The 27,251-nt window shown below is 39.0% G+C and overlaps 1 protein-coding gene across 1 annotated transcript; it reads left to right on the forward strand.

Annotated features, from left to right (window-relative positions):
- The first annotated feature begins 267 nt into the window (after window positions 1-267).
- ACTR3B (actin related protein 3B) lies at window positions 268-26,907 on the forward strand. Its single transcript, XM_040548533.1, is given in 13 exon segments — window positions 268-458; window positions 7,932-7,987; window positions 9,791-9,915; window positions 10,896-11,006; window positions 12,732-12,827; window positions 12,983-13,090; window positions 14,476-14,619; window positions 15,213-15,366; window positions 15,369-15,385; window positions 18,088-18,180; window positions 24,715-24,840; window positions 25,284-25,367; window positions 25,957-26,907. Coding segments are annotated over 13 exon segments (1,254 nt in total). The 5' UTR covers window positions 268-414; the 3' UTR covers window positions 26,053-26,907.
- Window positions 26,908-27,251: the final 344 nt, after the last annotated feature.

Consider the following 27,251-nt stretch of genomic DNA (forward strand, 5'->3'; position numbering starts at 1 on the left):
GATAAGCACAACACCCCTCAGAAATCACCACAGCATCAAGCCCTGAAAGAAAACCACAGCCCTGCTGACATGCATAGCCCACGACAAGCTCCTCGACCCCTCTCTGGAGCCTGTAACAACGCGACGAAGCTCCGGGACGGACCCCACGGGGGCACCAGGCTGCCCCTCCAGCAGCCCCTCCGCCCTCACCTAAGATGGCCGCCCGCGAGCGGCGGAGGCGGGCGGGGGCCGCGCCGTGTGGTGGCGGCGGGCGGCGCATGCGGCCCGGGGGCGGCGCTGCCGGGCGGCTGCATGGTGCCGGCCGCCGCTCCGCCGCCCATGCAGTGAGGTCGAGCCGGGCCGGCCCGGGGGGAGCCGGCGGCGGCCCGGGTGGTGGTGGTGGTGGTGTAGGACCCGCGTTGCCGGCTCCCCAGCATGGCGAGCTACCTGCCCCCCTGCGTGATAGACGGAGGCACCGGGTGAGTGCGGGGAGCTGGGGGGGCGGATTGGTGCTGCCGGTCCCTGTGTGGGTACGTGGGACGGGGGGGGTGTCTGTGCTGGGGGGGCGCGGCGGGGCGTCCTTTTCCCTCTCCGGGTCTGGCTTTCCTTTGTCACCAGCCAGGCTCATGCTGTGTGTCCCGGTCCCCTCTATCCGCTGCGGGCCCCTTTGCCGCTGGGCAGGCCGCTGCTCCCCCCCGCCGGGTGCCCTCTTCATCCTCTTCTTCCTCCTTCTCATCTTCCTCCTCTTCTCTCTCCTCCTGACCTTCCTCCCCTCTGGCAGCCGCAGCAGGGCAGGCCGTGTCGCCCCCGGGGATGCTCTGTCTCCCTGTGCCCGTTTCTCCCCATGAGTCCAATTTTCATTCGCGTTCACTGACTTTAAACGATCATAGGGCTAAAATGCTAAAAACACAGGTGGTGTTTCGAGTGGCTGCATGCTGAGAGAAGCCCTGTGCTTGTCTTGCTTGGGAGTTGCACACCAGAGGTGACTGTGGGCCAGGTGAGGTGTACTTGCTGCACTGTGGCATCTCCCTTGCATTCAGCGGCCGGACCACGGTGGTGTTGATGGGTTGTATCTGATCGTACCTCTAGGAGTGTACATTTCCTCAAGCCTTTTGGGGTATTGCCTTCAGCCAGCGGAGAGAGGAAAGCCACCTGTATCATATTAGCGGTGTTTCTTGGTGTTAGGTCATCCCTTCTTAACCCTTGTCAAGTCAACGTGAGATGTACTCTACATTTAGCCAAGCCACGAGTTTTGTAATTCTCAGTGCTCCAAGGACTCAAGTGAATGTAAATTGCAGAAGCAGTGCTGAGGAGGCATTTCTCTTCTCAGAGGAACAGGTCTTACCTACCTGTCTGTGGCTAGAGAAGACCAGTCATCATCAAGTTGGTTGTGCCTTGGGAGTGGGAAGTGTCAGAGGGAGCGGTAATGAAGAAGGTACTGGATATGTAATGTGCTCTTGCTAATCTCTTTCCTTTGGCCCAACAGTTACGGAGAGCTTTCGGGAGGAGAGGAGACACCGGTCCATGAGTAACTGTTCAGCCAATAACTTCACCTGTCAGGCTGTGGCTCAGGGTCACTGATTGCCTTAATTTATTACGATAATAGATCTTCCTTCTGCAGGGAGCTTGCTGCACTATTTTAATTTATGTAATGCTTGGAATTTACCTTTAAGATTTCCAAAACTGAGCTATCATATTAAGAAAAAAAAAAAAAGAGATAACCAGGGGAAGCACATTACATTGACGTGGTGTCACCTTACCTTCTTCTGAAAAAGGGTTTTGTATTTTGAAGTATGTCTTTATTAAACTGTGACAAAATTTTAAGAAGTCTCTTGTCCTGTCTCTGTTTATACCTTATATTAGAAGAAATCAGTTCGGTCTTCTCAGTGGAGAATACTGGAGTCCGTAGCTGAAAACTTTGGGAGTAGAATAAGAATGGGTTTCATCTTGCACCTGATTCTGTGTGTGCATTAGCTACTCCTTGGTAGTTCCCCAGGTTCAATCTGTTTATTTTCTGAAGATGCTTTAAGTGTCTGTTCTGCACAGAGCTGTTGGTGTTACAGGAGTATCGATTCGCAGTTCTGAAGAGATTTCCTGGGAAGCGAGGGGAACTCTAAGTGAATCCTTTACAAAAGCTACAGTATAAACTACAGAATCCAGAAAATGCACAAAATACATCTGTGTCTTTCAGGAGACCTCCTTTGCTCTAAGTTTGTGAAGTGATTCCATTCTTTCGCTAGCAGTAGATATCGCTGACCAGGAGTTGTACAAAATAAATAAGGACAGAAAATAGCTTACTGCGTGCCTGCAGAAAAATAATAATTGAAGTGGAGTTTCTGAAATCTATTTAGTGCTTGCATGGCAAAAATTGTTGGACGTGTGTGTGCTTGTATATCAGTTTGTTTCAGAAAGGGTTCGGATATCCCCCAAGTGGACTTTTAATTTCCATGCCTCCAAACAGTCTTAATTCATGAGACAACGTGGTGTCTCTTCTGATGGGACTTTTGCTTGGCTTTGCTGCAGAGCACCTACATGTTGAAGAGCTTTTAGCAATGAGGTTACTAAATCTGAAATAAATGATCTTCCAGCACAAGAAGAAATATTCTGAACAAAAGTAGCTTGACTCACTGATACAGTCTCTGGAATTTTCCTCTGTGTGGGTTGAAAACCTTCTTATTGTTAGAATGAATCTACTTTGGGCTACAAGCTTCAAACAATTCATTCAAATTATTCATGAAAAGGCTTTCAGATGAAACATTTGGAAGAGCATAGCGGAAATGAAAAGGTATATGCAGACGCGCTGTGGAACGTTACGTATATAAAATACACTTTTCTACTTCTGTGTCTGGTACTGAATGAGGTGCTTTGTCTGGGGACTAGTCCCTGTTTTTTTCGTGTAAGTGGATTTAAGAAGTTTGTGAAAAGACTCTTTCTGTTGTTGTTTTGTGCACAAGAAGCCTGGGTGAATTTACTGTTTTTAGCAGCGATAGGCCTCGGTCCTGCACAACGCTGGAGTTCCTCAAAAAAGCAGCAATGGGTGTATAGGAAATAGGTACAGGGTTCTGGTGAGAAACTTACTGTCATAGCAACAGGTTAACATTCCTGTATTAGGCAGATGACTTTTTCTTTATGAATGAAAAGAGAACCATTTATGACAAATGTTTGCAGAGCGCAGTAACAATTTATTGGATATGATTGCTCTTTTCCATTAGTATTTGCAAATGACTTGTCCAATTTTGATGCGCTACGTCTTCATTTTCTTTGCGTGAGGTTTTTCTGGCGGTCAGGTTACGTGTTGCTATCACTCTTTTTGTGGAGAAGGGCATGCTATTTTTAGTTGGTTAGGACTCCCAGGCCTTTCTGATGTTGCTGTTTTAAGTAGCTTTAAACTTCATGACTGGTTTTAACAACTGGCATTTAGTGGTGGGACGTCAGCATGCTGGTAGGTGGGTGTGCAAAACAGAGGTGGCTCAAAATACTTCTCTTCATTGTGTGTGTTTGCAGACACTGAGGAATACTTCTATTTTGGGTTTATTTTACTCAAGTCATTTCATTTTTATTTTAGTAAGGAAAACTTATTTTGGCAGCGCATTACCGATCAGCTTAGAGGTAACTGCTTGATTTCTGGGTGGAGTGAGCTGAACTTGTCTAAAAATTGGGGGTGCGTTGTGTATTTGTTTATTAATTTTTATTTTTGTGTGTGTGTGTTGCTGCTGGGCTATTAGAGATAACATCTGCCAATGTTCCAGCTACATTTTTCACCCCCCCCCCCGTTATATGTTTCTGGTGAGAAATGGGTTGCTCTATGCAAGTATTACCTCTACCCTTTACACGTGAGACTTGCAAACAGCCATTTTTCTAATTGCTGCTCTGGGTCTAAGGAGCATGGGTTAATTAGCTGTTGTTTCTAATCACAGGTTTCAGTCCTGTAAAGGTCTGAATCACAGGCCCCAGTCCTGCTAGACTCTCTTAAAGCTATAGCTCTGATCTGTAGTTTATTACTGTAGTGGCTGGTGGTGCTTCTTCGTAAATCGTGCAGACATAATAGATTGGGGTTTGATATTTCCTACTTTGCATTCCTTCTTTCTTTGTTCTCCTTCCTTTGTCGTGTCCTTTTTCATTTCAGAAGTGCTTTTCCACATCTTGATGAGGACCTTGCACTGCAAGTTTCTCAGGCGTATTTGTAATAATGAAAATACAATCTGCTTATGGCAGGATGTCATGACAGGTGTTCTGGAAGTAAAAACTGCTAAGTTTTAGCATCATCTGAAGTTTTCCCATTACAGAAGTTATTATTTTTTTTTTGTTTCTTTACAGGACTTTCTTTAGCCTTTTTGATATTCTTCGTTATTTTTTCTCTCTTCAGAGCTTGTTTATGGATGTAACACACTGCTTTTTGGTTCCAACCTTTAAAACAATAGAAACGAAGGAAATTTGAAAATGTTCATAGCTGGGCCTTGCTCTTCTGCGTAGCTGTCCAGAGAAACATTGTCTTCTGTTTTGAGATGGATAAGGCAACTGTTTGAGTTTGTGGTCTTATATGCCTAAATCATGTTGTTTTTATGCTTTAGTAAGAAATTTCCCAAATATATCCCTCTTTAAAGTGGCTGAGGGGTCCATATATCTTTTACAGGTTTGGTCTATTTCTACATCTTTGCAGTCATCTTCCTGTACATTTCATTTTTCTTTGGATTTCTTTTAGTATCTCAAAAGGACCTCAGGAGAGGCAGGGGCTAGACTTACCGTTCCTCAAGCCGAAGCTAGTCAAACTGATTTGTGTACTAACTGATCACCTGGGAAAATAGTATATATTAAAACCCATTTCTTTTTTAATTTTTAGAAACTGTTTCAACAATACATAATTTTCAGGTGACTTTTTAAGAACTGAGTATTTCCTTCATATCCCCTTTCATAATTTAGCTTTCATCTGTTGGATCACATTTCTCCTAATCTTTAATGAAGTCTCCAATATGCTGCATTTTGTAGAGTTTCCAGCAGGTTCCTATCTCACTAGCGATAAATCTGCTACTTTTAATGAAATTAAATTGACATACGCATTCCCTAAAGCTGTCTGTGTAATTTACAGATGAGATGTCGCATTACCATTAGTCTGCTAGGCTGTTGCTCAGGAGAAAGAAAACCATGTTTCAGATGCTTAAATATTCATTGGAGAAGGGACTGGAGAGCAGGTAACCTCCCCAACTGTTTAAGTCCAGAGCCTTTCAGGTCAATGAATATTCAAGTGTTTCGTATAAAAGGGAACAAGGTCTGTAGGAGGTCCTGAAAGTGGGTCACCCAACGCTTTAATGGACTCTTGGATTCTGCTCTGGGAGGTGGGACGTGCTCAGGTCCTGCTGGGCAGGAGGAAAGTCTGGGGCCACGTCTGCGATGCTCTGAGTGAGTGGGCTGGGTAAGAAAGGGGAGCGTTGTTTGCATCGTTTTTCTTCCTCAGTGGCTTTGAGAGTACTTTGAGTTTCCCTTTCATGTGGTTTTGTCAAAACACCTGAAATATGCCACAGACACTGGGAAGTCTCTGTGTCTTGTTTGGTCCTAAATAGATTCTTTTTTTTGGTTTGTTTTTGAACATGATTTTTTTCCACTTCCTTCAACACGAAACTGAAAATACAGTTATTTATATAGCTCTGATATTAATCCTTCATGGATTAATGGCATGCAAAAGAAACCTTTCCGGATGATGTTTTCTGTGAGGTACGTTCTTCCAAGGGAACTCTTTTCACTGATACTGAAAAATATCAGGGAGATTTTTCTGGAGCAGAGAAAATTCAGCTAGTGACAAAATACTGAGCTATGGCCTGTCGGTAACTGCTGAAGTATTTCTTCTAGTGGGATCTGATCCCTATTTGGGTTATAAGGTAATGTTTTTAGAGGCTGCTGCCCCAGATTGGCTCTTTGAGGGTGTTTTCTTTTTAATACCGTGATTGACTTGATGAGTTTGGCAAGTGTTTGGAAAGGGAAAAGATGGCAACCTGAACTCCCCTTTGGGCCACTGTTTAGCTTAAGAAATAAGTTTGGGTTGTATTGCAGGAACCTTTTAATTTTAATTTACGCACATGCACACACATACAAATAGTATTAAAAAGTTTATATACATATTTATATACTTATACATATGTGTATATATGTATATAGCGACTTATTTTGTGTCAGTGGGGCTTGGAGGGCTGAGGTATGACTGATATTTTCATGATTTCATGAGGCTTCTGCATGATTGCCATTTCTAAGGCTTAGACGTAGGCCTTCTGAAGCCAAAAATGGTTTTCTTGGATGCCATTATGGGCATGCAAGCCAAACCCCTTTCAGAGAGACAAATGAAGAGTAAGTATCCTGTAATGCATCTTAAATCGCAGTGTAACGCCTGCTTTGTTGTTGGGTACGTTTCAACAGTATTCCCAAGGTGGCCTTCCTTCTAAAATGTGCAGAAACGAAGCAGTAATTATCAGAAGAAGAATTCTTGCTAGTAATGGCCTTCTTTACAAATCAGTCTAATTTAATGCCCTGATTATATCTTTTGAGAGGCATAGAAAGTATGCATAAACATTCTGGATTATACAGGCATATGCTTTCAGTCTAATGATGATTAAAAATACAACAAACCCTTGCCCCCAAAACACAGTCCTTGTCTTTTTAGCCTTGGGGAAAATGGCTTTTTTTTTTAAGATTACTTGAAGTCTATTGAAGCTACAGCTTTGAAGAGATGTTGAAAATATAATATTTAAATTCCAAGGTCATTGCCAATTCAGTTTTGATTTAATTTCTTTATCTAAGCAAACTGACTCTTAATGAGTGTTTTTATGCTGAATACTCCATGAAGAGAACTTTTTAATCTGTTAATGAAAAAACAACCCTCGGTTTTAGGGATGTAGTTTGCAAATATTGAGAGCAGGCTGTAGGTGAAGATCCTAAATTCACTTTAGGACCTAGGTTGTGATTTTGTGATTGGTCTTATTTAAGATTTTTGTGGCTTTAGGTTTTCAGGGCAAAACTGGGTGTGAGTAATGCTCATTCCCTCGCATCTTGCTGCTGTTGTACTTTGTATCAGTCTAATGACAATACTGGAGGAAAAGTTCAGTCTCTGGAATAATTTTTGTTTTTCTGAAACTGCTTCTGAATGTATTTGTTTATTTTAGGGATTAGAGCTATTTTTCATAGTCTGGGATGCTAATTATTTCTAATTGCTAAAAGCCTGAGCCAGCCTGTAGCCAGTAATGTCATGCAGAGATCTTGGGTTTTGTGTCAAAATTCCTTTTCTTTTTTTTTTTTCCTTCCCAAGTTACTTGTTTCTTTTTATTTTCTTCTTTATACTTTAGTTGATAAATATTTATTATATGTATAATGAGACAGACAGACACTGCTTCATACCATCTTCTGTATTTTATGAATGCCTGCTTGCTTCTGTGTAGTATGTATATATTACCACACCATACCTGTGGCAGAGTGAGTGGTTTGTGCAAGGCATGAAAAGAAATTGTACTGGGTTGGAAACTGAAGTTCTGAACTGTGGTTTGTACTTAAGGCACACTTTCCCCCTCTCCTGTGTTTGACAGTATTAAATATGCCATGTCTCATGACTACTTCACTTATATTAGCTTTCTGAAAGGTAAGATCTCCATCTTCCTTTAATCACAATGTGGCCTGCCCAAATTTTGTCATAGCTGATGAACAGGATGGAGAAAGTAAGAGCTGAGCGCACAGATTTCACGGTTCTGAAAATCCACTTCCGAAATCTCTGGAAAAGCTGAAAGTGTCTAAAAAATAGCACCTAGAATATTTACGCCTTCTGAGTTTTCTTTGCAGCAGGTTTACACCTCAAAGCATAACGTAGAAAATACAGACGTGGTATGTGCATGTTTGGCCTTCAGTCTAAGAGATGTTGTGAATTTTTGCTTGTGTATCTAATGCATCTAATGACCTTTTGATCATTCTTTTCCCAGGTACACCAAACTTGGCTATGCAGGGAATACAGAACCTCAGTTCATTATTCCATCATGTGAGTAGCTTTTTATTTTTGTCCCTCCAGTACTCAATGCACACTGCTTATTACTGAGCACTTTGGTGAGTAAATGGCTTGCTTTCCAACTCCCAGCGTGGCCTTCGTAGTCTCTTGTCCATCTGGGAAGTGATATTCACCGTGTTAGCATCGTTGGCTGGAGTGTAGCTAAACAGAACTTGTTGTTTGCAGTTAGCTATGGCTGTTGCTCATTAAATGAGCTCTTGGTTGCTATGACAAACATGAAGAGACCTCCAGTCCTATTTCCTTTTTATCTCCATTCTGTTTCTGCCAGGACTCTTGAGTAGACAGAATGCAACTCACCTCCTGTCTACCTGACACCATGGTTACTGCCTGGATAATCTGGGGAAGGCTTCCCATCAAATTAAGTACTGAAGTGCAGGTGGCGTCTGCCTTACTTACGTTTGTCTGGGGCTTCAGAGAGTTCAATAGTCAAAAAAAGACTAGATAATGGTCATTTTTAGTGGGTAAATATAAACCAAATGTTGTTACCCATTTGTTTTATTGAGCAGAATTACTATTGTAATTTGTTTTCTATGTTAAAATTGTTTAAATTAAAATGTTACACGTTTTCAGTGTTCTTGATTTTAATTGTAGTCTTAAAAGTTCCTCTCAAATGTTATATATTTGTATAGATGGTAGCACTGACTACATATTTAGTTCCATAATGGCACTTACTGTCTCACAGTTAATCTCTAATTACACTAAACACCGTCTTTACTTTCTGTGAACTTCATCAGTTAACTCGTTACTAAAGCGTCTAGCCTGCCTTTTGAATACTCACAGTAGAAGGTATAAAGATTAAAAAAAATAAAAAAGGGTAATCAGGCGGCCAAAGAGTCTTCTAGACTACTGGTTATAGTCTAACCGTTGTAAGTATTGTTTAAAAAAAAAATCTAACGTAAAAATTTCTAATGTAATTTTTTTGTAAAAATTTAAATGTCTTATGTTAAAGATGTGGGATAGCAGGTGTTTCCCATGAATTTGTTTTAAATACTGTTACATAAAACTGAGATGATGTGTGGAGGCTTGAATGTGTTTCTGAAGGAATTGTTTGCTTGTCGGTAATTTTTGGTCCTGGTACAGTTCGGTGTGTTTGTGGATGATGCCTGTCTACTGTGTGTTTTCTACTCTGTGTGATTAAATAAGCAGTGTTTTACAGTACTTCATTCCATTTTTATTTATAGCTTGCCCCAGATTTTTTTTTTGCTGTCTCATCTTCGTGCCTATAGCAGCCATCTAATAATTTTAGTGATAGTTGCAGGCTGATAATGGGACACATGAGAGTCTCCAAAGATTTCTTTGTAGCACTGCAAATTGATTTCTCCCCTCCCTGCTTCCTTGTTCTCACCTATGGGGATAATGACTCCAATACTTATTTCTGAAGTACATAGCTTTTCTTCTCCTGTGCTCTTTTTCTTAATTCTCAGAGTAGAAACTGAGAAAATCACGTCACTTGCTGACTTAAAGAGTATTTTTTGGTGGAGTGTTGTACTTGTGCAAGTTTAGTGACTGTTGTAGGCCACAACAAAATGCATTTTTCGAGATTTTTTCTGAGTTATCATTTACTTTAACGAGAGAGATGACCAAAATCCTACCTGAGAGCGCGCTGAGAATGAATTCTGCTTTATTGGTTTGTTAGTAGATATAATTTCTGCTTTCTGGCAACTTTCTATATTCCAATTTTTATTCCTGGTAAAGAAATCTTAATTAAAATATGCGTATCAATTTTATTTTTAGCTATTTTAATTTTGCTTTAATTTGTTTTGATTTTATTTTAAGGTATTGCAATCCGAGAATCAGCCAAAGTAGGTGACCAGGCTCAGAGGAGGGTAATGAAAGGTGTTGATGATCTGGACTTTTTCATAGGAGATGAAGCCATAGATAAACCTACCTATGCTACAAAGGTAAGAAAATATTCAGTATTTTTTTCAGAAGGTTTCTCAAATTTTCACTTTTATATTACTATGTGTTGTCCTAGAACATCTTGATAGCTATTTAACAAACACGTTGGCTTTCTTGTAAAATATTTTTGTGGCATTTCAACAACTGCATAAGGCTTGTTGGCCTTACCTCTTTTAAAAGTCTGTTTTACTAGTGCTGCCCTGTGTGATTGGTGCTTGATGACTTTTGTAAATATCCACTGTACAGTGCAGTTCAGTTTTCAAAATGGTTCGCTATTAAAATAGTCATAAACACTGAATATTTAAATTCTTGCTAAAAGTGACTCCTTTTAATGTGGTGTATGAATTGGGGAACGTGTTGGATACTTTTGCTTCAGGGAATGTCACAATTGCTTTGTGGAAGGCTGTCTTCAGTGTGGCTTCTGTGTGAATCATATTTTCCATATCCTACTAGAGGACTTGTTGTACTTACAAGATGTTAACAGCTTATGAATTATGTGGAAAAAATCATATTTTATACATCCTACTGTATTACTTAAATGTCATCTGTGTTCTTAACATTGAACAAAATGTAAACATATCAGAATATATGTTGAGAAATGTATTGCCTGTATGGTCTTTATTTCTTTTTAGATTGGCAGACATATTGAATATGAGTATAATTTTCAACTTTCTAAATGATAAAATTGATACAAAAAGAAATTGAAATACAGTGCTGCTACAAAACAATAGTGGGATGAAACACAGTCTGGCTTGCAGTCCTGCTACATAAAATTGCAATTGGAATTACCTGAGGGTACAGATAACTTGGAAGTAGTTAACTCTAAATTAAAGTGAAAATAGAGGATTTGATAATGTGACCATGAGATGAGATGTTTTCATTCTTGCAGAACACGTAAGGATTTGTGGGCTTTCAGTGTTGCTATTTTTGGTTTTGTTTATTCTCATATGGTCTAGAAGGTTGACATGTTTTCTTGCTTCAGTGGCCTATACGACATGGTATTGTTGAAGACTGGGACCTCATGGAGAGATTCATGGAGCAGGTCATTTTTAAATACCTACGAGCTGAACCTGAAGATCACTATTTTTTAATGGTGAGTTATTGAGACTGGGGAAAGAAAACATTTTTGGAAGGAAAACAACATTTTTCCAAGAATATGTTTCTAAGAGGAAAAGTGAATAATATTCCAAGCACAAGCTTCCAATTCCAAGCTCTGTTAGAGGATTTTTCTCCGTATGTCTTACATTTCTTCATCAACTGGAAAAAATATCTGTGAAAGTGCATCAGAACCAAATTCTGTTCATTTTGTGATGTAGGCTACTGAAGGTTGGATTTTGTTTTTGAAAGGCTTTAATTGCTTTATTTAAACTGATTTTTATTTCAAATTATTGGCTGACTTTACAACGTAGTAGAGGATATTCTTGCTTAGTAGAGCACCATATGTTAGTGGTAAAGCACAAATGTATGAAAATTTCTCTTAAAGATCAAATTAGGATACTAGTTTTTAACAAGTAGTTTGCAATAGACTTTTTAAAAATTATTCTTTATATTCGTTTGCCCTTATGCCTAGTTTATCTCCAGATTTTTCATTTTCGTTTCATTTAAAGGAGCTCTTTGTTGGTTCTAGTTTGGACATGACTCAGAATCATGGAATCATCTATGTTGGAAAAGGCCTTCAAGATCACCAAGTCCAACCTTCAGCCTGGCCTACTGAGGTCCATCCCTAAACCATGTTCTTTAGTGCCATGTCCACACATCTCTTAAATACCTTCAGGGGTGGAGACTCGACTGCTTCCCTAGGTATCTTATGTTAGAGTAGTTTAACAAAAATTCCACCTCCTGCTAACTCTATGGTATCTCTCACCGCCTGGCTAAAACTGAGTGTAGGCCACATGCAGCCATCCCATTTCCCCAGCATGTCTTATTTTGTAGCACCAAGCAAGTGTGGCAGTGTCTCAGCCCACAGTTGCTCAGTGCACTTCATGAACATGGAGGTCTTCCTCTGAAGCCTGACTTCCGTCACGTTGTGCTCCTTGATCTGGGTTATGCTGCATACACTATAGATCTAAAAATTGAGCAGCGCAGCAACAAACTTCTATTTTGCATTCTCAAGATCCAATGCCATTTCGAGACTAGCTGAATGAATGGTGCTAGTGGCTTTAAACTTGTTGATTTTTAAACATTTAGTAGTTTGCACAGATTGAGTGAAAGTGTATTTGTAAAAAAACTGTGGTATGGATGTGATTGCTTACGCTATATGGTTGTGTGTAAGAAGAAATCTTTGCTTATGTGGAATCCTGCAAAATATTTCTAGCATTCCATCCTTTTCCAGGTAGGAATATCTGGGACATGAGGAATCTTCAAAGATTGTCTGCGCACAGTATATATGATTAAACTTTTCCCCTTCGTTTAAGCATTGAGTACTGTGTTTTTTCCTCTGAGTAGTCCTTCTGAAATCAGCTGTGCTACTCTAACACATTACTCTCCTATTCTTTGTGAACATTTGGGTGTTGAAATCATGCCACTCTATCTAGCCGCAGTGAGACAGTATGGTACAAAACAACATTTCTTGTAACATGATTGTTACTTTCCTTTGAAAACTTAATTTAAATCATCTGTTGTGGAAGATAACCTCCTTGCTGCTCTCCCCAGATTGTATGAATTCTGTATTTTTAGCTTTGGAGATTGTTTGAGACTTTTGAGTTCATTAAGAATTTTAAAAGTTTATTAGCATACTGAGCTAGTCATTACATTAACTGTTAGGACACTACTGAGGAGCTTTTTCAATCTTTTCCTTTTTTTTTTTTTTTTTTTTCAGACAGAACCTCCACTGAATACACCTGAAAACAGAGAGTATCTTGCAGAAATCATGTTTGAATCATTTAACATACCAGGACTTTACATTGCTGTTCAGGTGAACAAAGTGAATATATACTTCTAAAGTACAGTATAGCTGCAGTATGTATAGTCTTCCATATGCACATGTCTATAATGCTTGAAACATTACCTTCTGAGATTGTAAATGAGCACGTTCTGCCTGCCTCTAAATGTGTACTGTTTCTCATATAGGCAGTGTTGGCCTTAGCTGCTTCTTGGACATCACGACAAGTTGGAGAACGTACTTTGACTGGAATCGTCATTGACAGTGGTGATGGAGTGACCCATGTGATTCCTGTGGTATGTAGCAGGGTGCATTTTGAAAATATTGGTCGTTTGGACAAGCATACAATTTATTTTCTATAGTTTAAAATAAGAACTGTCAAAGTAAACTTTTTTAAAAAAAATTTAGAGTTGCTTGGTTGTTTGGGACTTTTTTCCTCCATATGGAGGTTTGGCAAAATTTGTATTTTATTATGTGGCTTTATTTATTATTTATGGAATTATTTTAACTGTCCAGGCTGCATGAAGACCACAGTAAGGAATCGTTAGGCCATCTTTTGAAGAATATTTCTATGTAACTCCTTGTCTTGCATTACTGTGATGCCTCAGTTCTGTTCAGTATTAATGCATATCACTGGGTCAAATCTCCTGCATGCCTAGCATGCTTCTTGTGAGACATCCAAACTTTTTTTTCATGTCCTGCACTTTGTGTTATATACCTGGTATCTGCTTTTCATGTGCTTTTTTTTTTTTTTTTTTTGTATTTTGGAAATTAGCGAACTCTGATTCTATGGAAGCAACTGCAAGCTTGTACAAATGCATGTTCATATATATGTGGTTGATTTCAGATGGCTTAATTCTGTTAGGATGTTAAAAATACCCAATTATCCGTGCATTACTAACATCTGCTCTATTGATGACAGTGTATTTCTGAAGCATATAGTATGCTTGAATGATCAGTTATTTTAGAAATGAAAATTTGAGTCCTGTTAATTTCTTGCATTTTGGTAGTAGTCTGGTTATGTCACTACTGTCTTCAACTGGGAAATAATAGGAAAAAAAACACAACAAAACATATTAAACATATGAAGTTCTGAAGAAATGTATGTAAAAGGCAAGATAAGAAATAGTGTCGGCTCAGCAATACCAGTGTTCTCAGTCAATACATCCTGGGAAAAAAATCAACAAATAGATTTCTTGTTTTCATTGTACTTACTGTTGGATATTTCATTTGATTTTTTTTTTCTGATCATTTTAATAGATTTATACTTTTTCCTATTTGTTCTTCACTCTGACACAGGACATGAGCAGTCTATTCATATTATGTTATCTTTTCAGATTATGCCTGAAAAAAATAATCCGATCAGAATTTGGGTTGTAATGTGTGCAATGTGTTTTTTGTCTATCACTTGTGTGTTTCAGTGTCTGTTATCTAGTTAGTATCTGTTTATATGTTGTAATCAAGTTTTTTTAAATAAAAATATCCACCTGGCAGGGGGTTGCTTGTACCTTCTTATAGTCATTTTAAAGTTTCAAGATTTTACTTTTTGATTAAAAATCAAAATAAAGTATTATAGAAATGAGTGATAGTTTTGCTGTTAATTGTTGGTATTCCACATTGTATGAGTATGCCTAAACGTATTTTTTTCTGTTGTTGTTTTTCTCCCTCTCCTCCCACATAGGCAGAAGGCTATGTAATTGGAAGTTGCATCAAACATATTCCTATTGCAGGTAGAGATATCACTTACTTTATTCAGCAACTCCTAAGGGAGAGGGAAGTAGGAATTCCTCCTGAACAATCTCTGGAGACAGCAAAAGCCATAAAGGTACACCCTTCTTTATCTCATAATAAATATATAAATAAAATTCCTTGAACTAATTTTTTGGCTTTAACAAGTTGCCGGTGGCTCGCTTAAAAACGCAAATACAGGCACTGTGTTGTAATTACACAAGCTTCTGCTGGTTTGTCCAATCAAGTGCAGAGGAAGGAGAAGAAGGAAATCTTCATGCTAGACTCTTTGGTAGAGTTGAGTATGTTCTGCAGATTAAATTAGCATTTTAAGCTTGAGATTTGTTTAAAATTTGCTTTTTAGTTTAATAAATATGCCGGTAGGCTGATTGTATGGGTCTGATCTTGCCACGGAAACTTGCCATTGAATTTCCCTGTTGTCTCACACCTAGTGCTTGTGGCATTTTCATTTTGAGACAGACTAATCTAGATGAGTTGGTGTGGAATTTTATTGAATGTGTGTTGTCTTGGATGGTTGAGGCTTCAGCATTCATTTGTGTACAAACATCTGTTGAACAGCCCTATCTGTAAGAACAGTTGCATATTTTTGTTTTTCTGTTTGCGATACGCTGTAATTCAATAATGGAATAATTATTTTGTCAAATTTTAATGCATGGTATTTCTTAACAGGAAAAATACTGTTACATTTGTCCTGACATAGTGAAAGAATTTGCTAAATACGATGGAGATCCACGAAAATGGATCAAACAGTATACTGGCATCAACGCAATCAACAAAAACAAGTTTGTTATAGATGTAGGTTATGAAAGGTTCCTTGGGCCTGAAATTTTTTTCATCCTGAGGTAAGAGTGGGTACTAATAGTATTAAGTTACAGTCACTTTATTGTGTAAATAAAGTGTTGGGGGGAGGGAGTTACAATGATTTTTGATGCGAGTGCGCCATCACGTGGAAGTGAGGAATCAGTAAGTCTCCTAACTCAAGCCTTGTACAGTCTCAGGTAACATAAGCGCAGAAAAACATGAGCACAGTGGGTAATTATTTTCTTGTGTCCCATGTTACATTTAAACCCTCGTATTTCGTTTCTTTAAAGGCAATCTAAAATTGAGAAGGAAGTTTTTGAATTCTCGGATTATATGTAGTATTTTTATTCTTTCTTTAAGCACAGGTTTAAACTAGTATGCTTTTATGCTGTGTATTTGGTTATGTTGCCAGTCCTTTTGGGCACTGCTCTGCATTGTAGCATTCCACTGATAATATTTTAAGTCTTGGACACTGACTTTTTTGTCCTTTCTGTTGATACTCAGTCAGTTTATAAAGCATATATGCTAAATTTCTCCCTGAGGAAGTCCACTGAAATCTGTCGGTGTGGTAATAAGCAACATGTACAATTTTGGGAAACATTTACAGTACCTAGTCTGTCTGGTTTTTGGTAGTTCAGTATGAGTGAACTTCAGGATGTTATGATATCCTGGGAGAAGATAGAATCGATTTTTAATATGTTACAGCACGGCAGAGTATGTCCTCTCTATTCAGCTTATTGCAGTCTGTAAAACTATTAAAAATTTAATCAAGTCCATATTAACACTGAAGTTTCTTCTTGTCTACCCTCTTCGTATTGTAAGGGCATTTGAAAATCTCATTCTCTCACCTTTTGTCTAAATTCCAGCCTTAATCTGTTTGCGGTCAATTTATAGGCATCTAGTCTTATGTTACCATTAAACCTTTAGGCTAAATAGTTTCTCCTCCCTGCTGTTTGCCCATGTGATTCTTATAGAATCACATTTCAGACGTTGTTTTAATAGTCTCTCTTTCCATAGTCCTACAAAGACTGTTAGGAGTAGGATAAAGGACTAATTTCCATTTTCTTCATTTCTTAATAGTTTCTTGGCTCTGTATTGAAAAGAAAATTGAACTGACTTTCTAGACAAGAAAAACACAGTAGATGATACGTACTGCATCCAAAAAGAATTTCTCGCTGGACTTCATTAACCCCTCACTTCAGAGGGTATCACGTTAGCTTGGTAAAGCTACCTTTGGTAAAGCCATCTTGTCATCTTATCCTATTTTCAGTTTATCTCTGTCTTAAAAGATTTCAGAAAAAGTTTTGTAATTCTCCTGAAGTTAGGCTTTGGGGTTTGTAGTAATTCAGATTATTTCTCTACTTTTAAAATAAGTACTTAAGTATTTTACTTGTCATTCTCTAGCCATATGGTATTCGCTATGAGATGTAACTTCACAAATCGGTTCTCTGGTCCCCTTTCTGGGAGCATGTTATGCTCTGCTTTGGATACCATAACTCTAATTTCTACATGTCCCTTCTGCCCTGCTCTTTTATCAGTATACTTACTGGAGAGGTCAGGAGAAGATTTCTGGCTGTAGTTCATTCAGTTGAGAACTCTCCATGTGAAGCAACACCATTTCTTTCATTATTCTCTTTTAATTTGTATCTTAATGTTCTAACTTCTTGCATGATTAATTCTTACAGTGGAAATTAGCTTGACTTCTTGGGGATTTTTCACATCATTCTTATGGCTCTTGATCTCCAAGCCAATTTCATTTGCTAATTTCGCTTTCAGTTCAATGTATACTTTATGTTTTGGCTTTCTGTTATTCATCCAGTTAGATACTTCATCTCGCTTAGAATATAAATCCCAAATAGTTTCTGCACCTTTGGGAGAGTCTTAAAATTATATAATAATATATCCTAAAATAATATCTATTTCTCAATAATTCAAATTACTCAAAAATTTATCTCTGAAAGGGCAAAACCTAGGCTACAACCTTTTTTTTTTGTTTTTAAAGCGTGTGTTAAATTAACAAACGGAAAGTGGCCAGTAGTCCAAGATTATTCACTAGCATTAGCAACTCTGACTTTCTAGTATTTATAAATGCAGAAATTATGTTAGCACTGTACTGATATTTGTATTGATGGGGCTTCCACCCAGAACCTAGAATGTTTGTATTGTCCTAGAGTATAGGAGACTTTTCTGTGCTTGGGGAGGGAAAAAAAAAAAAAAAAATACAACGGCAACAAAAAAAAAAACCACCAGCCCCTCCCTCTCCCCCTCCAAAAAAGCCTCAGACAAAAAAGCCTGATTTCTTTGTGGGAATTAATGTGTGTCTTAGTAGGGTTGAAATCTTTTGCGTAGAACATTCTGATTTGCGCACTGATGTATCTGATTTCTATTAAAAGGAAAGACATGACTTCACTGCACAGTAACAGCCTATTTAATATTGCAGGAGAACTCAAACTCATGTCACATGCAGTAGTAGGCTCCTAGTGCATAGATTTTGAACAGTGAATTTATGACCAAGGAAGAGAATCTGAATTTCTGTACAAGGGAAATAAGAATTCCTTTTTTGGTGTAGAAGTGGGTTTGATACAATGTAGAATACTCGGTGAACAGGAGTAATATTGGCTTTTATTTCCCCTATCTCCCTTAGAAGTGCTATTGCAAAATTGCTCTACAGTCTCACTTCTGCCTTTTTGCTTCGTCATTCTTCTTGGAAGGAAAATACAATGTCTGTTCTGTTTGATTCTAGTTTGCTAATCCTGATTTTATGGAATCCATTTCGGATGTAGTCGATGAAGTTATACAGAACTGTCCCATTGATGTCCGGCGTCCGTTATATAAGGTATGAGCTTTCTGTTATAAGATTAACTTTAATTTGATAGCTAAAGATCAACGTCATCATCATGAGGCATTTATATATGGTATGCATAGCTACAATTTCCCCCAATATGACAAATGTGAACTTTGAATAGAAATAAAGACAAATAGGGTGCCGCTTCTGAATGAGGAGTACTTGGTATTTGCTGCTTTTATTTTTGAAAGAAGGATTACCTATAATAATAGTGGCTTGATATGTAGGTAAGTATTGTCCCCAAGGAACTCTATTTGTATCTGACATTTGCAATATAAATTCTTGTGCGTAAAGGTTTTTGGATTTTGCCCATTTTAAGGGTTACCTCATGGTCTTCCCTTTGCATAGTTTTATATATAGATTTTTTCATAATCTTAACATGCATATGTTCACTGTCTGCAGTTTTAGCCAGGTGTTGAACCCATTGTTAAAGTACATGAAGACCTAAATTCTTTTAGGAGACAATGATTAAGCCTGCTTAAACTTGTCTAGGGGTGTAGTCCAGAGAGTTCTTTCAGTCACTGCTTCCTTAAGAAATGGAAAGGAAGGTATTGACAGGCATAGCCTGTGGCAAGCTCTCTTGCTGTATTGGCAGCAGACCCTATGCTTCCTAGTTGCTTTCTGCTTGTGCAGCAGCAGTGCTCTTCTGGAAATAACAGCCTAAAGTGAGAGTGTGGAGAGGTTTGCTTTCTCATGTAGAAGGCAGTAGTTTTTGTCTCCTGTTAGAATGAGTGTTACCCTATCTAGAGTAAGACATACTGATTCAGAGCAAATCTGGAGCAGGTTAAAAGAGGAAGTTCAGCTACTTACCAAGCTCAGATGGAAAGTGACTTTTGTAGTACTTCAGTAGCTTCAGGCTTAGGTATGCTGCAGAAAGTTTTAGGAAGTGCTTAATGCCTGTCTGTCTTTAGGGTCTGTGTTTTTCTCCTGCAAGACCAAAGTTTCCGTAGAGAAATTTCTTTGCTTGCTAGGCTAGGGATTAGTAGTGACTTCTGGAAAGTGGTATTCAAAGGTTGAGGTTAGTTACTCTTTCTGCACCATAACCATCAGGCAAATAATTACTGACAAGCCAAGAGAAAGTTGGGATGTTTTTTTTTTGCCGCTTTCTGTTTTTCATTATACTTCCGTAATTAAAACAATGTTACACAATTGTCTATTGAATGTAAATCAATGTCAGTAGTTACTAATACTTACCATCTCGTTTAAGCAAGGTCATTGCAAAGGGAAGAACATCTCTATTCTCATCTGTTAAAACTGTAGGTGCAGAAATCTATTCATATTTTCTCTTAATTTGTGTGGTTTGTCAATTCCAGTTGCCCACAGTGCTGCTTGGTGGCCAGCTAAGGCCCTGTGCTGTGGTGCTGGGCTTCCACCAAATATATTTGGATGCTTCATCAGTGTTCATGCAGAAATTATTATCTGCAAGTGCCTTCTCACAAATTACATGTGGTATGGAGCCTTTGAAGAATTATTTGCAACCCATGTTTTGATGTCCTATCATGTTTCGCTCAGGTTTTATTGCCAGTATCCCTGTTTCCTGATCTTACCAACATCTCTCTTAAGAGGCCAGTTATCTCACCTTATGTCGAGGTTTGGAGCAGCAGGACCTTTACAAGGCTGTTGTTTGGACAGTTCCTGTAGCTGTTCAATAAATAGCACATGGAAGCATTCTTTCACACATTGTGCAAATGAAGCACGTTCATTCTTTTAAATTGTATAATGGTTACTAGTGACGCACTTTTTTTTTTTAATTCCTGTGATTACACCATCTTAATGTGTTTGCTTGGAAACATTGTTTTATATTCAAAGAATCATAGGATGGTTTGAGTTGGAAGGGACCTTAAAGATCATCTAATCCTACCCCTTTGGCCATGGGCAGGGTCACCTTCCACCCACTCAAAGCCGCATCCAACCTGGCCCTGGGCACTGCCAGGGATGGGGCATCCACAACTTCTTTGAGCAACCTGTGCCAGTGTCTCACCACCCACGTAGTAAAGAAAACTGTCACTTTTATTTCGTACTCTATTTCATCTTCCTTTTTCCCCATCCAGAGTCTCTCCCCAGATACTTCCAGAGTTTTGACAGAAACAGGTGATGAGAACAGTTATTGACAGGTCTGAGGTCCGTGCCTTCTGCCAGTAGGAAGGATGCAAGTGTAAGGTCATTGGTCATCCCCATGATTTTCTTCATTTTTTGCTGTGGTTTTGGCACAAATGTATGGATGAAAGACTTTAAGATAAAAATGATGTCTGACAGAGCATTCACCTGGTTTCAGAAATATCTCTGGAAGGTTCTAGCCAAGTAAGTTTAAATATTCAGGATTCAATTCAGGGTGGATTGAGTTCTGGTATCCTTGGCCTCAGACTTTTTAAGCTAGCTTTTCGAACAGGAATCAGTGCATGAGAAAGGAGCTGTAGCATGTTGGAGAATGTGGGCTTTCGTTGTGGGTGGATCATCCAGGTTTTCAGTGGAAATGGAGGTGGGACAGAACTTTAAGGATGCTAGCTCTTTTCCCTAGAGATGACTTTTGGTTGGGTGTGCAACTAATGGAGGAAATTGTCAATTTGAGCCTGCTGCTGCAATTGAGATTTGGCGTACGCTTGTTTTGTCGGCAATCTTTCAGAAGGTTAAACCATTGCATACCCAGCTTGTAATGACCCATTGTCAAAACCTATAGAGATCCGGAGTTAGGGAGGCTAATCAGGGGTAAATATCTCTCATTTCACCTCTAACTTAAGTTACTTTTACACACTTTGTGTGAGAGCAGCTTCCCATACGCTGCTTGGTGTGTAGATGGCGCTGTCAGACCGCTGTGTGGTGTGTGAGCTGCAGGCAGAAATACTGCCTGTGATGGTTCCCAGCTTGTTTGCCTTATCAACTCTGTCCTTACCTTTCCGCTCTGCAGCTGTAGGTGTCCTCGTGCAGAAGACTAGGTAGGGTACAACTGACTTCTGCTGATCTGTGCTTTAGCAAAATGATGTTTGCTGTTAATCACTAATGCAGAGGGGCGAGTTGCTGTGGGGAAGTTAAGGCCGGAGGCATTGCCAGGCTTTTAGATCTGCGTCGTATAAGCACTGATGGTAGGTCATGAGGAAAGGAAGGGTGTTCCTACTACTTAAAATGGAAGCCCCAAGTGATTAACACTGTTAGTAGCACAGGAGCACTGAGAAAAAAACCCTTTATATGCTTATTCCCTCTGTTATTAGCTCCGTAACATTTCTTGTGCTAGCTGGTCTGACAGGAGCTGAATCGTGGTTGCTTTTGTGTCTGAGTGCAGATGTGTTCCTGCAGAACAGCAGGGACTCAAACTGGTAAACAGACATTGAAAATCATAATTTTAAAGAAGCATATATTTTTTTCTTCATGATTAAAGTAAAACTCATTCCAGAAATAGTGTTTCTTAGAATACATTTACTTTGTTGTGGAGACGATGTTTCTTGCTCGAGATGTATAGTATTTCTTCTTACACTTTCTGTACAGTCTTGGCAAATATTGCCCTGTTTTAACTAAATTAACAAAACTTAATTCACTTGCTCGTGGAACACTTGGTTTCAGATTGTGAATCTTCCCATTTTTACCCATGATAATTTTTATTAACAATCATACATTCTTCTAGTTACATGTCTCTGGTGGTGTGGTTGTGTCATATAAAAATCTTTCGGCTATTATTTGGAAGGAGGGGAGCTCTGTATGTGTTGCTGAAGTTTGTATTTATTAGGAAAGCAGTAGATGCTTATCAGCAGGGTGCTGCAAAGTCTGAAGTGTCCAGCTGAGAGTGTTCTTACACTGTGTTGCATCTTTACACTGCACCAGGAAGAAACCACTTCTGTACCCTGTGTTTGATAGTGTGGAGCTCTGCAAAAACTTCTAGATGTTTCACCCCCAAGTTTCCTCCTAGAAATGGGCTGCTTTTATTACTTGTGGTTACCTTATTCAAGTGCATGGAAGGTCTTCCACCCTCTCTTCTAAGGAAATATATTCTTTTCTTCTAAGGAAGTATATTCTTTCAAATCAATGTAACTTACAGCCAGTTAGCTGTAAAAGTAAAAAATCAGCTGGAGCTTTTTTCCATCAGATGGGAAGATAGTCAGTGTCAGCTGTGTGAAACCTGTGCTCTGCGTAGAACTGTTAAACCAGCTGAAGTGTGTTTAAGTACAGTAGGATCAGAAGAAATCTCATTTAAATGAATCAGCTGTAAACAGATACTTGAATCCTAACTCTTGATGTCTTTTTCTGAGAGGCTAGAAAATTCCTAGGCAGACTGGAAACCCACATACCGCACTTAGCATACTTCATTTTTACAGTGTTTTTCATTCCAGTAGATACGGGAATCTTTGTATTATGCTCAGTTATTCTAGAGTAGGTATTTGCTGGTTTTTTTTCTCCCTACAGTCTTTTGCTACCTTCACTGTGTCCTTTGTGAATTGTGGTGTTTGCTCAAGGGGTGGGGGAACGTGTGTGGATTCTGCTTCTGTCATGAACGCTACCTGTCGTCTGCCCTCCTTCCAGAAGATTGACCTGCTGAGCTGTGATGACTTGGTGAAGCCCATATGTGAGCAGTCTTCTGCTAAAGCAGTAGGAGATTTGGCCCAGTGCTGACAAGAAGTGCAGGGAACGGGAACTGTAACAGTGTATAATCATGTTATGATGGCAGTTGGTTTCAGCTTGTGTATCACACATGCTGCATGGCCTGGCTTTTCCAGATATGTGGTAATGAGGTGACTCACCTTTTTCAACCAGTACACCCTCTTCTCCTTCTCCTTGACATGTAGAAATACTTAAATAGCTATAATCTGAGGAAGCTGTGACCTTTTAGCTTCTTGCCCTGGAATGATAAAAGATCCTTTCAGTGTTACCACTATCTCTGTAGCTGCGTAAGTTGGTCTCAGATGTATTCACACAATTATTCTCAGGTATATTCTGAAATCCATTTTTAGTGGTAGCATTGTCTACTTTATGCGGTATACTCAAAGTTTAATTTGCTTTGAACAGAATTATTGCTTTCACTCTCTTTGCCAACTTCATTATCTCCAGGTAGTATTTTCTGATGGCATCTTTTTAATTGCTATTTCATCACTCAAGTTAGTTTTTTTTTTTTTTTCCCCCCCCATTAGCAGTTTTCTCAAATAGAGTGCATGACCACTTTGATGCAGGGGAGGAGATGTTCTTGAATATGGCAGGAAAAGGGGAATCTACCCTCCTGCTTAATTTTCTGACCAACTGTGGTTTCTGGCTCCTGTTCTACATCTATGGCTCCTTTGTCCTCCTCTTATGAGAAATCTTTCAGTAATGCTATAGGGAAGTGTGCTTTTCTTTTAAGTATCTCTACTCCTGCTTTGTTATATAGTTTTTTATATTGTAGATAATCTGAAACCATGAAGAAATAAGTTTTCCTTACTGTAATGGTTTTTATGATGTGCACAGACTTTTATTTTTTTCATAAATAAGCAAACAGCTTTCTTCTCACTTAACAGGGATAATCTTGTTTGTGACTTGTAATCTGTTGCTTAAAATCCAAGCGGTTACTTCTGCAGCCTGCAAGTAAATGCTTATTATGCGTGTCTTCAACTCTTCAGATCTGTATGCAGGTTCCCTGGCCATATTTTTTCATTATGTGCACAGCTTTGGTCTACAGCGTCAAAAACTATTACCAAGAGGTAACCCTTTGCCCGGTGTATAATGAACTCTTGATGTAAGTCTAGCTCCTTGTCAACGCGTGTCTCAGGCATAGAAGTGATTTTAGTAAGCACTTGCTGGCATTTGGTTTGCAGTAGCAGCGCTATGCAAGGGCACGCATGCTGTTCTGTCACTTAGAGTTCATTTTTTGATAGTGAAGTGCATTCTTGTTGCCACCAGTGTTATGTTCTAGTGTTCCTGTTTTGAGTCCCCTTACCGTTGAGATGACTTCTGCATTAGTCTACGGCCTTGCAGCGTTATCAGCAGAACTAAGGATGTGACATTCTGGAACCTGTCTTTAGAATCCAAGCACAAATCCCGCTATCAGGCTGTCAGTTCTGCTCTGAAAATGAAGTAATACCAGAAAAGGGGAAGGCACTGTATTTTTCTCAGTACTGCAGCCCTGTTTGGAGGCCTGATGCATTTTTGAAGAATCGTTGGACTTGCTGGCTGCCGTGTTTAGGAGTTTAACTCCTTAAAAAAATAATAAATTGAGTCCTAGATAACTTTACAGTTTGTGGAAAGACACTAACAGTAATATAGGCTAGAGCCTTATTTGACATCTGGGCTAAAACTGCTTACTGTGAACATCTCTGAAACTTCTTTCTACTGCTCTGCACTTACAGAGTACTAGCTCACTATTTTAATGGAATCCTTCTCTTTTGTGATAGCATATTCTACACAAAACTCTTCTTTAAAGAAAAAAGGGGAGAACGTAGGGGGCCGTGGACCTACTATGGAAAAAGAGCAATGCTTAAGGTGTTCTTTGTTGCATGTCAGCTTCCTAATACCTTTTGGGAAACTTGCTTGAAGGTGGATTTAAAGAGTGTGTCTATATTTTCTGCACAGAATGTGGTCCTCTCAGGAGGATCCACGATGTTCAGGGACTTTGGACGACGACTGCAAAGGGATTTGAAAAGAGTAGTGGATGCGAGATTGCGACTTAGTGAGGAACTCAGCGGTGGTCGGATAAAAGTAAGTAGGAATTTCAAATGCATTGATTATGAGAGTAATAGAAGAAATGAAGTTCAAAATTTTCACCTCACCAGTGAAAACAGTGCTATAAGATGAATTGTGTGTATGTATGTATTATTAAATCTGTTCGTAGCATTGCAATATATGACATGTCTTTGTAGGAATTTTGAAGTTACTGTGAGCAGTCTGTAAGGGCATTTCTGGTAGTATCTTTCTAGGAGATAAGTGATCTTAGCAGTAGGCAAGAGGGGTTTAACTGTTGTGTCCTTCAGTGTGCTAATCAGGAAGAGTTATTTGACTTGGTCTCCCAGGGAGTATGGTACACTGAGTAATAAGTGTGAGATAGTGATGTTAGGGGATGGGTGAAGATTTCGGGTTATTTTCAGTTCATAAGGGTCTTGCCAGGAAACATAAACTGACTAAATGTGAACTGTTTCTCTTAGCCCAAGCCAGTTGAAGTTCAAGTGATAACACATCACATGCAGCGTTACGCGGTTTGGTTTGGTGGTTCCATGCTGGCTTCAACAGTAAGTCTTTAAGAAAAACTATTCTGAATTTTTTATTGCATGTCTTCTCCTGGCTATATTTGATCTGAGTACTAACTTTTAAACCTTCTAATGGTGACAGCATGAACTATGTCACAGTCTGGAATCCTCATGCAACTTCCATCACAGCAAAATTTGTACAGGTCAAGTGGGAGCTTTACTTGAGTAAGGATATCATGATATGACATAATTCTGAAGTAATTTTTATATGATAGCTGTAATATAGTCCATTTATTCTTGAAGATATCACTTGGGATTAGGCAGGACTTCAGCAGTATAGGATCCAAAGCAATGTTCTTAAAACTGAGAGAGAATCAAATGGAGGAAAATGGAAACAATTCATGTCTCCAAAGTGGGATTTCTTATTGCTATATTTAAAGGAGTCTTTTGTTCAGACAAACTTTTATTGATTGCCTTCATATTTTAAATTTTCTAATTTTATTCTGTTGTGAAGGTGTAATACCAGATCATAAAGCTGCAATCTGCAAACATTTTAAATCATTATTTATTTCTGTTTTAATACTTTATGTATTCTTATGTTTTTGAGAGGATTTGTTTTATATTTTCATAGCCAGAGTTTTTCCAAGTATGTCACACCAAGAAAGACTATGAAGAGTATGGCCCTAGTATTTGTCGTCATAATCCTGTTTTTGGAGTCATGTCATAATGCTCGTATAATGGAAACAAGATCTCTGATTTCTCGCTCGTGAAGAAACTTGTGTAAAGCAGAGGAAGGCAGCAGGTACTGTAAATACTGAAACAAGATGTGGTTATCTCTTGGAAGCATTTGGATCACCACCGTGCACTACAGCACAGCTCACAGCCCCAAGTCATTTCAGTGAAAGCCATTTCTCTGCAGACTACTTCAAAGCCTATCCTTCTTTCTTCCTAAACGTGAGGTAATTGAAAGTAGGTAGTTCTCTGTTTAGGAGGTTGTGCAAATGCTACTGAAATGGAATCTAGAAGAATAAGGCAGTGTTTTACTGCTTGTGGAAAGATTTAAACCTTTCCACTTGCCCCGATTCTGCAATCAAATCTTTAGCAACGGAGCACTAAATACCACATTGCCTTCAGGGGAGTTGGAATGGTTGCAGGTACCTACCCAAACAGATTAGATTGCAGGATTGGGACTGTACTTTGTAAATGTAGTTTTTTCATATCATTTTGTATTTTATTATATTGATAGGGTGAACTGATGACTAGTTCTAAGCACAAACTGCTGTCAATGTCATGGAGTGATGTTACGCATTTCTGGGTGTGAGGCATGTACTGGAGTTGTGCTGGTATGTTTTATTTTTGGGGAGAAAAAAAAGCCATGTGTGCTAAAAACCTATTTGTTCTTATTTGAATGACACAAACTAAGTGATATACAGTATTGTATGAAGTTTATTATAGCCACTGTTATTTTGTTTTGAATTTTCTGAAACTGTTTTATAGAAGATGATGTTTTGTTTTGATCTTGGTGAGTGGTGGATGACACGCGGGCCTTGCACCAGTGAAATAAACGCTGTTAACATCTTTACGAATGTCTGTGGTAGTCCTGATTTACATACTCCTTTGTCTTATCTCCCAAGGTTAGCTTTTCATTTATATGTCATTGATATGTAGAATCATTTATATGTAAAACTCCAGCTGAAAAGGGAGATCTCTGGTCAAGACTTCTGCTCAGGGCAATGCTTGCTTCAAAGTTAGGTGTGGTTGCTCCAGACCGGTGAAGTTTCAAGGATCTTTGAATGGGGATTTTTCAGGACCTCCAGACAGCTTGTTCCAAGGCTGAACTACCCCGTATTGGTACGTGTTCTTGTGTTAGAAGACCAAACACTGTGTGCCCATGATTTCAATCTTAATATGGTAGGAAACTGTACT

The sequence above is a fragment of the Cygnus olor genome, chromosome 2 (genome assembly GCF_009769625.2).
Source record: "Cygnus olor isolate bCygOlo1 chromosome 2, bCygOlo1.pri.v2, whole genome shotgun sequence".
Classification (NCBI taxonomy): domain Eukaryota; kingdom Metazoa; phylum Chordata; class Aves; order Anseriformes; family Anatidae; genus Cygnus; species Cygnus olor.